Source organism: Rhineura floridana, chromosome 1 (genome assembly GCF_030035675.1).
Source record: "Rhineura floridana isolate rRhiFlo1 chromosome 1, rRhiFlo1.hap2, whole genome shotgun sequence".
NCBI lineage: Eukaryota > Metazoa > Chordata > Lepidosauria > Squamata > Rhineuridae > Rhineura > Rhineura floridana.
The window spans coordinates 44,687,580-44,703,051 of NC_084480.1; the positions used below are offsets into that span (position 1 = coordinate 44,687,580).

The 15,472-nt window shown below is 43.0% G+C and overlaps 1 protein-coding gene across 3 annotated transcripts in view; it reads left to right on the plus strand.

Annotated features, from left to right (window-relative positions):
* Positions 1-11,246: 11,246 nt before the first annotated feature.
* The window catches only part of SERINC5 (serine incorporator 5), a 55,214-nt gene continuing 50,988 nt past the window's right edge, over positions 11,247-15,472 (plus strand). Inside the window, exon 1 of one of the 3 annotated variants that reach the window (XM_061619756.1) lies at positions 11,247-11,311. Coding sequence is in view for 2 of the 3 variants with exons in the window: in XM_061619764.1 (XP_061475748.1) it covers positions 11,783-11,809 (27 nt within the window). In the remaining variant the exon portion in view is untranslated. Of the gene's footprint in view, positions 11,810-15,472 lie in introns of all 3 variants that reach the window. The other 2 variants (XM_061619764.1, XM_061619745.1) reach the window with 2 other exon arrangements.

The following is a 15,472-nucleotide window of genomic DNA, read 5'->3' on the forward strand; positions in this document are numbered from 1 at the left end:
TCCTTGCTTTCCTAGTACCTGCATTAGACAGAGAGCAGACCAAAATGTATAGTAATCTTGTTCCAATTACATGTGCCAATGCAGTTATGGGAGAGGAGGTCATCTAATAGCAGACGTGTATTTGGAAAGGCTTCATTGAATTTCAGTTTGAACTACAGTATTACTGATAGCTTAACTTCCCTTTCTCCCTGCTACAGATGAATGTAGATGAAAATGGATGTTCTGTGGTAGAGAAAGGTAGGTGTATTTGTATTTGGGTTCAATCTAGACTTGTTAGGTGGACTAGGGCAAGGCATATCTCTCAGCCCCAATTCCCCATTTATAAAATGGGAATATGTTCTGCTTCACAAGGGTTTTGTGACAGCAAATATTGAAAGTGGATGTGACAGTTCTCCAGGGACACTCAAGTGGGAGGACCTCAGGGGGGAGTGTGATGTTCCTATATTAATGTATATATGGTAAGTGTTGGTTGTTTAGAAGATACATGGTAAGTGGAGTGAAAGAGGAGGGGGAGTGAATGGGCAGTAGAATGCTAGATGATTGGCTGAGTGTTTAAAATGGCTGAACGTATAAAAGGAAGAGTGAGAGTGGAATCTGGGGGGAGAAGAGAAAGAGTGGGTTGTTTGGTGGGTTTGAGAGAGTGGTTTGCCAGGAGAGAGTGGAGAAGGAGGGGGGTGGAGTTCGGATTAGTATTGAGTAAAACCATATGCTTATGTGCCTTAAGAAGAAATCTTGTTAATCTTGTTAGCTTTGTTATCTTTAATAAATACTTAATTTGGTTTACCAAAGGCCTGATCCTTGGCTGGGGTTTCACAGACCAGAAGGGAGGGTAAGGTAATGACCAAGGCTGAAGGGGAACTGTAACAAGTGGTGGCAGCGGTGAAGAGAATAACAATACCAGTATTCAGAGTCTCTGGGAATACTAGGACGTGACTGGTGGTTGCCTAGCAGGGGGATCTGTTGAGATCTGTGCCAGAGCGGGGAGAGAAACAATAAAAAAGGACAGTCCGGACTGGTGGAGTCCCTGGTGGTGCCTAGTGACAGGCAGTAGCCACGCGCAGGTAGGAACCTGACAGAGAGAGCCAGGGAAGGGCGTCAGAGGTGGTGGCAGTAGCGGTGGGATACGAACAACAGAGAATCCAGATACGAACAAAGGAGACTACGTCACAGGTGTTGGCTGTAGCAGTGGTACGAATACTAGAGAATCCTTAACAGTGGTGTGGCAGACAGAAATAACAAGATTATTTGTGAGAGTGACTGGCAAAGAGTGTGTGGCAAAGAGTGAGTGAACTCAAACACCATGGCTGAATACATAAAAATGAAAAGAGAGGAGCTGGTGGAGAAGTGCATAACATTCAATTTACCTCACGAGGGTAAAGGGGTAGATGAATTGAGGGTAGCACTTATAGGATTTGCAACTGCCCAGCAAAAACAACCTGTCAGAGAAGAGACCCCAGAAGGATATTTAAGCAATCCCGCTTATATAGAGTACTTGAGAGAGAAGTTAAGATGGGAGGCTGAGGAAAAAGACAAGCAGAGGGAGTTGGAAACTGAGAAGTTGAAGATGGAAACTGAGAGAATGAGAATGGTGTTTGAGGAGAGGGAGAAGCAACGAGCAGTGGATGCCGAATTACAAGTAGAAAAGTTAAAATTTGAAAGAGAGAAGTTTCATTCTGATGAAACAAGAAAGGACAGAGATGGAGCAAAAATAAAAATTATTCCAAAGGACTTTGCTGTCTATGAGCCTGGTCAAGATCCTCAAATTTACCTCAGCACCTTTGAAAAAGCAGCTCAGTTGTGGGGGCTACCTGAAGATAAATACATGCAGTATTTATCAAACCTGATTAAAGGGGAATTGGCTGAGGTATACCAATATTTCCCCTTAGACAGGCCCGTCACCTATGCTGAATTCAAAGAAGCAGTGTTTAAAAGATTCAGACTGGGGCCTGATTATTTTAGAAAGCTTTTCAGAAACTGCCAGATACAGACAGGGAGGTCTTTCTTGGAGCTGGGGGCAAAACTGATGGACATATTTGGGAAATGGCTGACAAGTGCAAAAGCTCAGTCTGTGGAGGAGGTGAAAAACCTCATGATATTGGATCAATTATACCATCAGTTACCACCAGAAATAAGGCTCCTGGTCAAAGACCGTTCCCCTACATCGGTGCAGGAGGCCGCAGAGATGGCGGATCACTTCGCCTCCAACAGAACTGGCTGGGTGGGGAAAACATCAAGAGATTTTAAACCCAGACCATATAACGCTGGCAGAAGGGATGTGGTACCACAGAGAGTGAGTCCTCCAGTAAAATCTGAAGGGCACAGGACACCCCAGAGTGGATCTGTGTACCCTAAAAGTGAGGAGAAATTATGCTACAAATGTGGTAGACCGGGGCACCTACGTTTTCAATGTGAGGTTGCCAACCCCATTAGTAATCCTGCTCAGACAAGGGCAGTGAAAACAGAGCCCAAGGCTTTAGAAACAGCAAAAAAGGTTCAGTTCTGCCAGATAAACTGGACAGAAGTAACAGACCTTGATTCAAGTCTGAGAGAGAAAGTGAGTGTACAAGGGGCAAATTATTGGGCATTGCTTGATACTGGTGCCGCTCAGACATTACTGAGGCCAGATTTAATAAAATCTGAGGTAATATTACCTCAGGAAACTGTGACTATCCAAGGAGTGAGGGGTCAACCAGAAAGTTTGCCTGTGGCCCTGGTGGAAATGACTTGGAGAGGCCGAGAGGGCCGATATAAAGTAGGCATTAATGCCCAGCAACAAGAACCAGTAATACTGGAAAGAGATGTAATGGGAGCCCAAGGAAAGATATATGTAGTGACCAGACAGCAAATTGGCAGAGAAAAAGAAGCCATATTAAGGGGGGCTGAAACAAACAGGGTGGAATCTGTTAACCAGCCTCAGGTCACCATAGCAACCACTAGCAGGCCTGCTGAAGGAGACAAACTGTATCAAGTGGTCTCTGATAAGAAAGAAGCAGAGCAATTCAGGGAAGAGCTGCATAAAGATATAAGTTTGAAGCAGATAAAGGAACAAGCTCTGACCCAACAGATTCCTTTCACTGACAAACTGTGGAATCAAGTTGTGTGTGAGAATGGGATTTTATATAGACTGTGGATGCCTGCTGAGAGAAAGGATGAATGTGAACCAGTGAAGCAATTGATAGTACCTAGCAAATACAGAACCAGATTGCTAGAGGTAGCCCACGATGTCCCATGTGCAGGACATCTGGGAATAAAAAAGACCAAGAGGAGATTGGCTGCACACTATTATTGGCCAAACATCTCCAAAGATGTAAAACAACATTGTCTATCTTGTGGAATATGCCAAAAGGTGGGAAAAAGTGGAGTAAAGACTAAGGCACCCTTAAAGCCCCTTCCTATAATTGGACAACCCTTTTATAGAGTGGGAATAGATTTGGTGGGCCCTTTTTCCAAACCCACAAGGCATGGCAAGAAATATCTATTGGTGGTGGTGGATTTTGCCACCAGGTACCCAGACGCAGAAGCACTAAGATCTGTAGAAGCCCCTGTAGTGGCAGAGGCTTTATTAAAAATCTTTATGAGGCTGGGTTTCCCTCATGAAGTGCTGACGGATCAAGGCAGTGTATTCATGGGAGAAGTGATGCAATGTATGTGGAAATGTTGTGGTCTAAAACATCTAAAGACCACTACTTACCATCCCGCCACTAATGGGTTAACAGAGAGATTCAATGGCGTTTTGAAGGGCATGATCAGAAGCTATGTTCAAGATCACCCACAAGACTGGGATGAACGTTTGGGATGCTTCTTATTTGCATATAGAGAAGTCCCTCAAGAGTCAACAGGCTTCTCACCCTTTGAACTCATGTTCACTAGAAAAGTGAGGGGACCTTTGGAACTATTAAAAAATTCATGGGAAGGAACCCTGGGAGAGTACAAAACTTCTGTAGTAGATTTTGTATTGGAATTCCGCAATAAATTAACATCAATGATGGAAGTGGTGAAAGAGAATCTCAGTCAAGCTCAGCAGAAGCAAAGTTACTGGTACGACAGAACAGCCAGGGAACGTGTGTATAATGTGGGAGATATGGTTATGGCGTTCATACCCAGGAAACATGACAAATTACAGGCTAACTGGGAAGGACCATATACCATCAGAGAAAGGCTTGACACAGTGATGTATGTAATCACCACAGACCAATTAAACAAAAGCAAAGTGGTTCATGTAAATATGTTGAAGCCTTACCATACCAGGGATGTACAGGTGTTGCAAGTTACCTTATTCCCTGAGGGAAGTGCCTGAACTTCCAGATTTGGTACAGGAAAGCAAAGACAAAGGAGGGGTAGATCAAGTGGAATGGAATGGTCAGAGGAGGTGAAGGAGGAAGTAAAAGAAGAGATTCTGAGAGTTTTGAAAACCTATAGGAATCTCTTTAGCAACAAACCTGGCCGAACCAGTATAGTTATACATTCCATTGATACTGGAAATCATGCCCCAATCAGATCTGTTCTGTACCGTGTGAATGGGAAAGTTTTGAATGAGATCAAAAAGGAGGTGGAAGATATGCTGGAATTAGGAGTGATCAGGGAATCCATCAGTCCCTGGGCCTCAAGTATTGTCCTGGTTCCGAAAAAAGATGGAACGACCAGGTTTTGCATTGATTATCGGCTAATCAATAAAATTACTGTCCCAGATGCGTATCCTATGCCTAGGGTAGACGCAATGTTAGAGTTATTGGGGGCAGCAACCATTATCTCTACACTAGATCTCTGTAAAGGATTTTGGCAAATGGAACTAGACGAGCAATCCAGAGCCAAAACTGCCTTCAGTACACCAGATGGGTTATATGAGTTTGTGACCTTACCCATGGGACTAAGGAACTCACCAAGTTCATTTCAGAGGCTAATCAATACTGTGTTGCGAGGCATGTCAGATTTTGCAGTGGCCTATATCGATGACGTGGCCATTTTTAGCAAGTCGGTGCCTGAGCATGTCCAACACCTGACAACAGTATTGGAGGCCTTAAGAAAAGCAGGCCTCACAATAAAAGCTAAGAAATGCCAGTTTGGACTAAAGGAAGTAATCTATTTAGGACATAAGGTGGGGAGTGAGAAAATCACCCCCTTATGGAGCAAGGTGGAGGCAATACAAGCGTGGCCTATCCCCTTAACAAAAAAACAAGTAAGGGCATTTCTGGGTGTGGCTGGATTTTATAGGAAGTTTGTGAGAAATTTTGGGGAAATAGCAACCCCCTTGCATGAATTAACAAAGAAGAAGTGTTCTGAGCGTGTGGTATGGACGGATGAATGTCAGAAGGCTTTTGATCTACTGAAGCAAGCCTTGTGCCAAGGACCCATATTAATAGCACCAGACTATGAGAAACCATTCATCGTGGCTACAGATGCGTCGGACCTGGCGCTGGGAGTCGTCTTGCTACAGGAGAGAGAAGGCACCAGACATCCAGTGGCGTACCTGAGTCGCAAGCTGATGCCGAGGGAGAAAAACTATTCATCGGTCCAGAAGGAGTGCCTAGCGGTCGTGTGGGGACTGAACAAGTTGCGCCCATACGTGTGGGGACGAAGATTCACAGTGACTACGGATCATCGGGCCTTGTTATGGTTGCAGACTATGAAAAACCATAACACTATGCTGCAGAGGTGGTCCTGGGCCCTACAGGACTATCAAGTGGACTTCCAGTTCATAAAAGGCAAGGACAATGTACTGGCCGATGGACTTTCCAGGCAAGTGGCCGGGACTGCAGTGACGTGACCAGACGGAGGGACAAAGAAAGACATTTTCCCCATAGAGACTTGTTTATATTGTTAATGCGACGTATAAATCCTGGAACAGGAATAATACTCTGCCGTTGTTTAAGGGGGGGGGGAAATGTGATGTTCCTATATTAATGTATATATGGTAAGTGTTGGTTGTTTAGAAGATACATGGTAAGTGGAGTGAAAGAGGAGGGGGAGTGAATGGGCAGTAGAATGCTAGATGATTGGCTGAGTGTTTAAAATGGCTGAACGTATAAAAGGAAGAGTGAGAGTGGAATCAGGGGGGAGAAGAGAAAGAGTGGGTTGTTTGGTGGGTTTGAGAGAGTGGTTTGCCAGGAGAGAGTGGAGAAGGAGGGGGGTGGAGTTCGGATTAGTACTGAGTAAAACCATATGCTTATGTGCGTTAAGAAGAAATCTTGTTAATCTTGTTAGCTTTGTTATCTTTAATAAATACTTAATTTGGTTTACCAAAGGCCTGATCCTTGGCTGGGGTTTCACAGACCAGAAGGGAGGGTAAGGTAATGACCAAGGCTGAAGGGAAACTGTAACAAATGGTGGCAGCGGTGAAGAGAATAACAATACCAATATTCAGAGTCTCTCGGAATACTAGTATTAGGACGTGACTGGTGGTTGCCTAGCAGGGGGATCTGTTGAGATCTGTGCTAGAGCGGGGAGAGAAACAATAAAAAAGGACAGTCCAGACTGGTGGAGTCCCTGGTGGTGCCTAGTGACAGGCAGTAGCCACGCGCAGGTAGGAACCTGACAGGGAGAGCCAGGGAAGGGCGTCAGAGGGAGCTCTTAACCTGCATTGTTGAGGCAACTGGAGTAATAGAGTGGATGCAGAATTGAACAAGAGACCTCAGTGTGCCACTATGGCACAACCCCCCTCCAATTCCAGTCATACCAATGGGGAGGTTCTATACTCAAAATGGGTTAGATAATACCATGTTAACAGGTGGGGGGGGTGTATATCTGAAGGAACAATTCCAACGCTATTTCTGCAAAGGATAAATCTTCAGTTCCCAGTAGTAAAGTGAGTGAGTGGTATAGAATTGTTTGCATCTTGAGTATTAGTTGGTCTTCTTTAAATTATTATTGGCCAATTGGATTAGAATATTTGCTTTGTGGCCCTGCCTTTGCATATAATTCACTTCAATAATTATATGGCTCTGTTACTAGAGCAAAAAGAGAGGTTCCTGCCCTGAAGAGCTTAAAATCTAAATTTTGGCTGAAGAGATAGTAAAAGGAAGATAAAGAAGGCTCAGTTTCTTCAGTAGATGATAAAAAAAAATCATGGTATCCAAGTTTCATACTTTGAAATTGCACATTGACTTCCATTGCCAAAATAAAAGGTACTGTGCTTAAGTACTCAAGTTTTGAAATTGCAGATTCAAGATAAAAATTACTATGGATGCATTCGATAATTTACTTGTTATACTGTGTTCTATCCTGTCAATAAGTGACACTAGTCTATCTTACTATTTTGAGTATTTTGCTACCTAATAAACCATTGGGTTTAGAGCAACATGGCAGTTCTTTCTATTGGCTTGATTTTTTATAACCTTACCATATGGAGTCTGAGAAGTGTCCTGTATTAAACTATTTTCTAAGAAGAGTGTTTCATTGCTCCCATGGGATTAGATGGTCCATCTTTTCATTCTGGAATGGGGAGAAGCAGACTATTGCTATGCAGTGTGTGTGTGGCTCTTTAAAAATGATCTGGAAACTTGTTAAATGCCTTCAAGTCGATTACAACTTATGGCGACCCTATGAATCAGCAACCTCCAATAGCATCTGTTGTGAACCACGTTGTTCAGATCTTGTAAGTTCAGGTCTGTGGCTTCCTTTGTGGAATCGATCTATCACTTGTTTGGACTTCCTCTTTTTCTACTCCCTTCTGTTTTTAAAAAAACTTTTCTGTATTTGTTTGTCTTTTCTAGTGAATCATGTCTTCTCATGATGTGTCCAAAGTATGATAGAATCATCATTTTAGCTTCTAGTGATAGTTCTGGTTTAATTTGTTCTAACACCCAATTATTTGTCTTTTTCACAGTCCATGGTATACGCAAAGCTCTCCTCCAACACCACCTTTCAAATGAGTTTATTTTTCTCTTATCTGCTTTTTTCACTGTCCAGCTTTCACATCCATACATAGAGATCAGGAATACCATGGTCTGAATGATCCTGAATTTAATGTTCTTTTATACATCTTCGCATTTGAGGATCTTTTCCAGTTCTTTCATAGCTGCCCTCCCCAGTCCTAGCCTTGTTCTAATTTCTTGACTATTGTCTCCATTTTGGTTAATGACTGTGCCAAGCTATTGATAATCCTTGACAAGTTCAATGTCCTCGTTGTCAACTTTAAAGTTACATAACTCTTCTGTTGTCATTACTTTAGTCTTCTTGACGTCCAGCTGTAGTCCTGCTTTTGTGCTTTCCTCTCACTTTCATCAGCATTTGTTTCAAATCATTACTGGTTTCACTAGTAGTATGGAATCGTCTGCATATCTTATAGATATTTCTCCCTCCAATTTTCACACCTCCATCTTGGTCCAATCCCTCTTTCCAAATGATATGTTCTGCATATAGATTAAACAAATAGGGTGATAAAATACACCCGTCTCACACCCTTTCTGATGGGGAACCAATCAGTTTCTCCATATTCTGTCCTTACAGTAGCCTCTTCAGAGTATAGGTTATGCATCAGGACAATCGGATGCTATGGCACCCCCATTTCTTTTAAAGCATTCCATAGTTTTTAATCTATAAAGCACAGGGTGATTTTCTTCTGAAATTCCTTGGTCCATTCTATTATCCAATGCATGTTTGCAATATGATCTCTGGTACCTCTTCCCTTTCTAAATCCAGCTTAGACATCAGGCATTTCTTGATCCATATATAGCAAGACCTTTGTTGAAGAATCTTGAGCATTACTTTACTTGCATGGGATATTAAGGCAATAGTTCGATAATTAATGCATTCCCTGGGATCTCCTTTCTTTGGAATTGGTATGTATTTTGAACACTTCCAGTCTGTGGACCATTGTTTTCTTTTCCATATTTGTTGACAATTTTTGTCAAACTTTGGACAGATTCAGTCTCAGTAGCTTGTAGCAACTCTGTTGGTATGCCATCTGTTCCTGGTGATTTGTTTCTTCCAAGTATTTGAGCAGCTTTCACCTCCCATTCTAAAATTTCTGGTTCTTCATCATATGGTTCCTCCGTGAATGAATCTGTCATCCTTGCATCTCTTTTATAGGGTTCTTCAGTGTATTGCTTCCATCTTCCTTTTATTTCATCTCGGTCAGTCAGTGTGCCCCGTTGATTATTCAACATCCCTACTCTTGGTTTAAATTTCCCTCTAATTTCTCTAATCTTTTGGAACAGGGCTCTTGTTTCTACCCTTTTTTGTTGTCCTATTTCTATGCAATAACAGTTCTTTGTCCTTACGTACTAGTCACTGTACAGTTGCATTTAGGGTTCTAACCGTGTTTCTATCTCCTTTTGCTTTTGCTTTTGCTTTCTCTCTTTAACCATTTTAAGAATTTCTTCAGTCATCCCTAGTTGGCCCAGAACAGAGCAAGATTTTTAACCGTGACTGGATGATTTGACCTTATTACACCTGTGCTTTGTTAGCTGCACTGGCTTACTATCCATTTCCGTGCCCAATTTACATTGGTGGTTCTTTTAAGACTTGGGACAGCTTTCTCCTCACCCTGATCCAGGTTCACCAAGTGACCTGAGGTTGGTCACCAGTGGGGGTGCCTTCCCAGGAAGTCTCATCTAATACCATGTTTTTGGTGCCAGGTGAAGACCTTTTTGTGCACCCAAGCCTTTTAAATGGTTTAGGTACTGTGGGCATCTGGTTTTAATTTGTGGGGGGTGCATCAAGGTCTTATTTTGTTGTATAGGCTTTTTAAATGGCTTTATGTTTATTTTGTATTTCAATTGCTTGTTATTTACTGAAAGCTTGCCCAGATAACTTTGTTATGGGATGGCATAGAAATGTCATAAACCAATAAAATAGTTAGTGTCTGTAGAATGTGTAGCATACTCATGGGCATCACCGAAGTAAGATGATTTTGGTCTTTTTGCCTTGATACTTTAGTACCATTTTTGTAGTAGATCAGAGGAAGCCAAGGCTATCAAATACAGCTTCGTAAATTGATGAGGGATCTTCTATACCCATAATGTTGTTATTCCCAATGATGGATGAAATTTGCAGTTATTGTGTTCTGTGGGGTCATATGATTTTAGTGGCAGTGTTGTTTGGGATATTCTTATTCTCCCACGTCCACAAAGTTGAATGGGCCAGTCCCAACCCATGTAAGCCTAAGGCCCTAACCTTTCTCACAGGGTTATGCAGGATAAAATGAGGGAGGAAATGCCACATGTGCCATCCCAAGTTTATCAGTGTGAAATGTGGTCTTAGAAAAAGTTTTAATGTTAAGCCTGGGAAGCCAAACTTATGTCAGACCCTTTCACACTATATTGCTATTATAAAAGGCCCATTTGATAAAGAGGTTGGTTACTAAGTTCTGGTAATCTTTGGGTCAAACTATGCCCTAAATTGTGGGCTTCCTAAGAAGTATCTGGTTGGCCACTGTGTGAAATAGGATGCTGGACTAGATGGATTTCTTGATTTGATTAAACAAGGCTGCTTTTGTAAATCCTAAGCATTTATTTTGTGATAGCATGGGGAATCTTAATGGTTTTGATTACTAATATTTTAACTGATACTCTCCACCAAGCAGATTGTGACAGTGCCTTTCTCCTTAACCTTTGGTACCTTTTCACTATAAAGATGTAGCAGGTGCACTGCTAGTTCATGCAGTTTTAATCGGTAGGTCCCAATGCTGGAGCAATTCCTTTGACTGCTGCTGTAATGATGAACTTTGCTGCTTCCCAGATAAGCGATCTCCTGGTTCTCGATGAGTGCTGTATGGACTCGTTGCTACAAGCTGTGATGATGGGACATACGGCTTTATAAAAGATTTGAGCGGGGGGGGGGGAGTTAGCTCTTCCAGATCTAGCCGTCAACTTCCTGTGCAGCATAATCTGCCTCTAACCAGGAACTTGGGTACTTCGCGTCCCACTCGTGGGCTTTCAAAAGGCATCCTGTTGGCCACTGGAAAACGGGATACTGGACTAGAATGACTCTTCCTTCTGATCCAGCAGAATTTGTTTTAAGGCTTAGAAGAAAGCGTAGTATGTGAAACAGGTTACCTTCAAAGCAAATTCCACTGAAACGGAATTTACTTTGATGATGATGGATGAAGGGTGCAAGTAACGCGACCCTTGGAGAAGCCGCTGAACCTCTCTCCCCGATTGCCCAGGAGACGAGTCCGTACGAGACAGCAGCGAGTAGGAGAGATTATCCTGGGAAACTTTCATCTCGTCCCCAAGCGCTCGCCCCGCCCCAATCCCAGGTGCCCTCGCCCCGCCCCAATCCCAGGTGCCCTCGCCCCGCCCCAATCCCAGGTGCCCTCGCGCTGCGTTTCACTTTGGAGACGGAGGAGGGGGGAGCGTGAGAACGAGGACAGGTGGGCTCACTTCCACGCCTGCTTACGGATTGTGTCCTCATTCTCCCTCCCCGTTCTTTTACTTAGTAGGGCCGGCTATTCCCAACCTTCTGCACCGGAAAGCCATTTATCGCCTTCTAAGCAAAAACCTGACGACAGCGGAAGCTTATAAGGCTTTTGGGCTGGACTCGAGCTGCCTACGCAGCCCAGAAGCGAGCTTGGGGAAACAGCAATACACGAGCCTCCGTGTTTGTGTCATGTGGGTGGGTGAGCGCGCGCGCGCTCTGTGCCTCGGGCCCCGCCAGCTGCCCTAGGGGGCGCGTGTGCGCTCTTTTCGCGTCTAGGCAACGAGCAGAGGGCTCGGCTCGGCGGAGGAAGCTTCAGCTGCGCCTTGCCTGCCAGTGCGCGAGGCCGCTGCCTGAACCGAGGCGCAGGGCAGGTGCTGAGAGGATTTGCGCGGCCAGCCCCGTTGCCGCCGCCTGTGGGGCGAGCATGTCCGCGCCCTGTTGCGCGGGCCAGGTAAGGAGAATTTGGGGGGCAGCGGGGTCCCCCTCTATGGGGAGCAGGGGAGCCTCCCAATTTCGTGGCCACCCGTCTCCCCTCCCCAGGCGGATACAGTGGAACGCCCACTCTGGTTGCGTGGCAGGGTGTTTTGGGACTGCGCCAGCGCTTGCTTTGACGACGCCGTTGCGCGGTGTCAGTCTTTCTCCTCACCCTGAGATTCTTCAGTTAGCAGCGCTAGATGGCTCATGCCGAGTGAGGGTCTGTCCGTGCCAAGCTCTTGATTCACTGCTGGGAACTGGGTCTGTCGATGGCCACGATTAGCTGCTCATGGGAGCCAACTGGAAACCTGGGCATTATGTGGTAAAATCAAGGCCAAATTGGTGGTGATGGTACCACGTTGGCCTGCCACGTTGAGTTCGGATGCTGCACAGACGCAAGCCTACTGTATCTGTCACCTAAGATTTCACTCTATTCATCTATGCATAGTTTAGTTTTTGATTCATTGGTTGGTTTATGTGCCACTTCGATTTACAATCAGAAGCTGTCAAAAGTAGGTTGCCCAAAATTTAAAAAAAATAAATCCATGCCTTACAGCAAAACCATGTATGGATTGTTTTCCTTTGCTGTTATAGTGGTTTCCAATAAAAGATTGATGCAAAAGTATACCCACCATTAAAAGCTTGGATTTCTCAAGAGTATCCATCCGTCCATAACATCTAATGTAGTAATCTGTTTCAATAAGAATAACAAAATGTTTTGTGCCATATTTAAAGACTAACAAATATATTTTGTTACAAGCTGTTGTAGGCACCAGTTTATGAAACCTTATGCCGCTGACTCCTTAAAACACGCAACCATGGGATTTTCTATCTTTTAAAATTATTATTCAATGTTTTGCCTATCTTAAAACCAAACAGGCTCAGAAATATGGAGGCTTTAGATATGAGTTCATGGTCAGGTAGGTTTTTGAAGCAGCTTAATGCAAGATAGTCGTTGATAAGTATAGCAAGTCAAGACTGATCAAATCCACCTTTTTGAGTAAAGTTGGGAAACTTTAGTTGCTGATAACCTGGAGGGTTTGTTGGTTTTGTGTGTTGATGCTACATGGAAAGGGAGACTGGCATCCAGCTGCCAATGTATCCTAGAGTGGAGGAGAATGAGCATTTCACTGAGGAAGGAGTTATTGCTAATGACTTGTGTGTGTTAGTAACAAAGCATCATTAGGTGTGTTCTTACTCATTACGAAAATGACCTCAATTAGTCATACAGCCTAACCCTAAATGTGTTTGCTTGGAAATATGTCCCATTAAGATCATTGGGAACCACTTCTGGTTAGCATACTTTGATTATAATAAAATCCATTCCCAAAGCAATGTTTCCTGCGTGAATATTGTGTTTAATTATGTAACAAGTACTTTTCAAACTTTGGGCTGAGAATTGTAAAATTTTGACAAAATAGCTGCAGTTGCTAATCAGTGAGGAGAAAACCTTGTTTCATTCCAGACTGGCAGTGCTTTTGTCTTGCCAAGTAAGTCTAATTTTTTTAAATTCCAAAAGAGCCTTTGATCCTCCCTTTTGCTATTTGTTTGAGAATGTGTCTAATGCAGTAGTAAAGCACACTGAATGGGTGTTCTCTAGTTACTATAGAGGTTACATCTAATGACAGAATGGAAAACACTGCATACAAATATGCTGCTTTTAAACAGTCTCTTTGTGCTGTTAATAATTTGAAACTCTCTCCCTACTTGTATGCAATTAGAACAAGGTAAGTGAAAATTGTCCTCCAATTTGAGCAACAACAATCTGCTTTTCTGCCATTTCAGGTAACCTGCGTACAGGTTAAAAATTATGGATTTATACTTCATTTTTGTGAACTGATACATACACACCTCTCCACTCCACATACATACTGAATTAATTCAAATGCCATGATGAGCAATGGTTTATTATGATGGAAGTGAGCCATGGGCTCACATGCTTTCCCTACTCACTTCTTTAGTATGGCTGCAAGGAGGAGATTGGAAGTTTTCCCTTCCGTTTTTGATTAAGTGCAGCTTATTTCATCAGAACTTTACAAACTGTAGTTAATCTTAAATATGGTTTGTTTGAAACAAGCCAACTTCAAACCATGGTTATAAAGTGGGTTTCATTTCAACAAACCATACTTAAAATTAACCACAGTTTAGAGTTTGGACAAAATACTACACTGTGGTTAATTAAAAATGGAAGGACGAGGGTAAGGAGGAGCACATAAGTCAGAGGCTTGCTTTTATGTCAACAAACCATGATTTACTGATGATCAAACTGTCTAGCAGTAGCAGTAATACTAATATATGTTCTGATCAAACTGCCTCTCTAATAGGAGTAGTAGTATGCTCTAAGAAGCTCAAGAAATCGAATGTTCTAGTACTGTGCCAGGAAATGTTCTAGACACCATTTTGTGCACAGAGAAGGTAGGAGTTGCCAGAAGAGCAATATACTTGGCTGCCTGGTCACACTCCTTAATGCAGCTAATGAGCAAAACTGCTTTTCAGCCTGTTCAGGAAACAATGACCCTACTTCTATAGCAGGAAAGGGATAATAGCATTTCCTGTTGCAATGTACAAAGATAGAGGCATGCAGTTTTTCATCTGCTAAGCTTCTGAGGACCACATGCCAGTGGTGGGTGGGGCTAGAAGCAAAAGTGAGTGGAGCAATGAATGCTAATTTTACCTCTACACAGTAGGCTAGCTTCTGCACACACTCGCACACCTTCTCTGTCCTCCATCTAGATAAGCAAGAGGCATTATCAGAGTTCAAGCACATATTCCAGCTAGGCAAAACACTCTGGGTCTGGCCTGGAGAGAGCTCCAAGAGCCAAACTGAGGGGCCTGGAGGTTCCCCGTGCCTGTTAGACACTTTTAAGCCGTACTGATTTCAGTGGGAGAGTTAAGTTTATTTCTGAGTTAATTGCATTGATGTGACATAAGTGTTGAATGGGTTGTCCCATTAGTTAGGAACTGTGCTGCTGTGTTGAAAAAAGTTCTGACTGCCTCACTAGAGTTCCTGCAGCAATTGAACAAGTGAAGGACAATGGGCTGCCGATCTCTGAAATATAATTTTATAGTGTATTTTAGTCCAGATGTGCCCCATAATTTTGATCCCTGTGGTGCACATATATGGGGGCAGCTACATTCTGGGATGAAGAAATAATGTTTTATCCTAAGTTGAATAGATCCATTGTGCATCCTGCTGAGGCACAATTCTTGGTTGCATCCTGCGTTCTTGACACCACATAGAATACGGATACTCCATGGATTGCTAGCAATCCCATGGTAGATGGCCTCATTCCAGTAAACAATGCCTACAGGTTGTAGACTGGAGGTTCTAAATGTGCATTTTTGATCAGGACCAAAATTTGTGTACAGAATTTGCACCAACAGAAAATCACTCACAAATTGTAGACTCACTACTAATAACATGCTATGCATTTTCTTAAAACATGAGCAAATTTAAGACTTAGGACTTGTTTAAATCCTCTACATTCAGAAAGGAAACTGGCAAATCTATATGCAGTAATAAGTGACACCATTTTGTACTTGCAATAACATAATTTCTGACTATTAGTAATTTTAAATTTATTGTATAAAGCTTCTAAGTAACTTCTCCCCTCCCCATCAATGTTATCAGCAGGAAGTT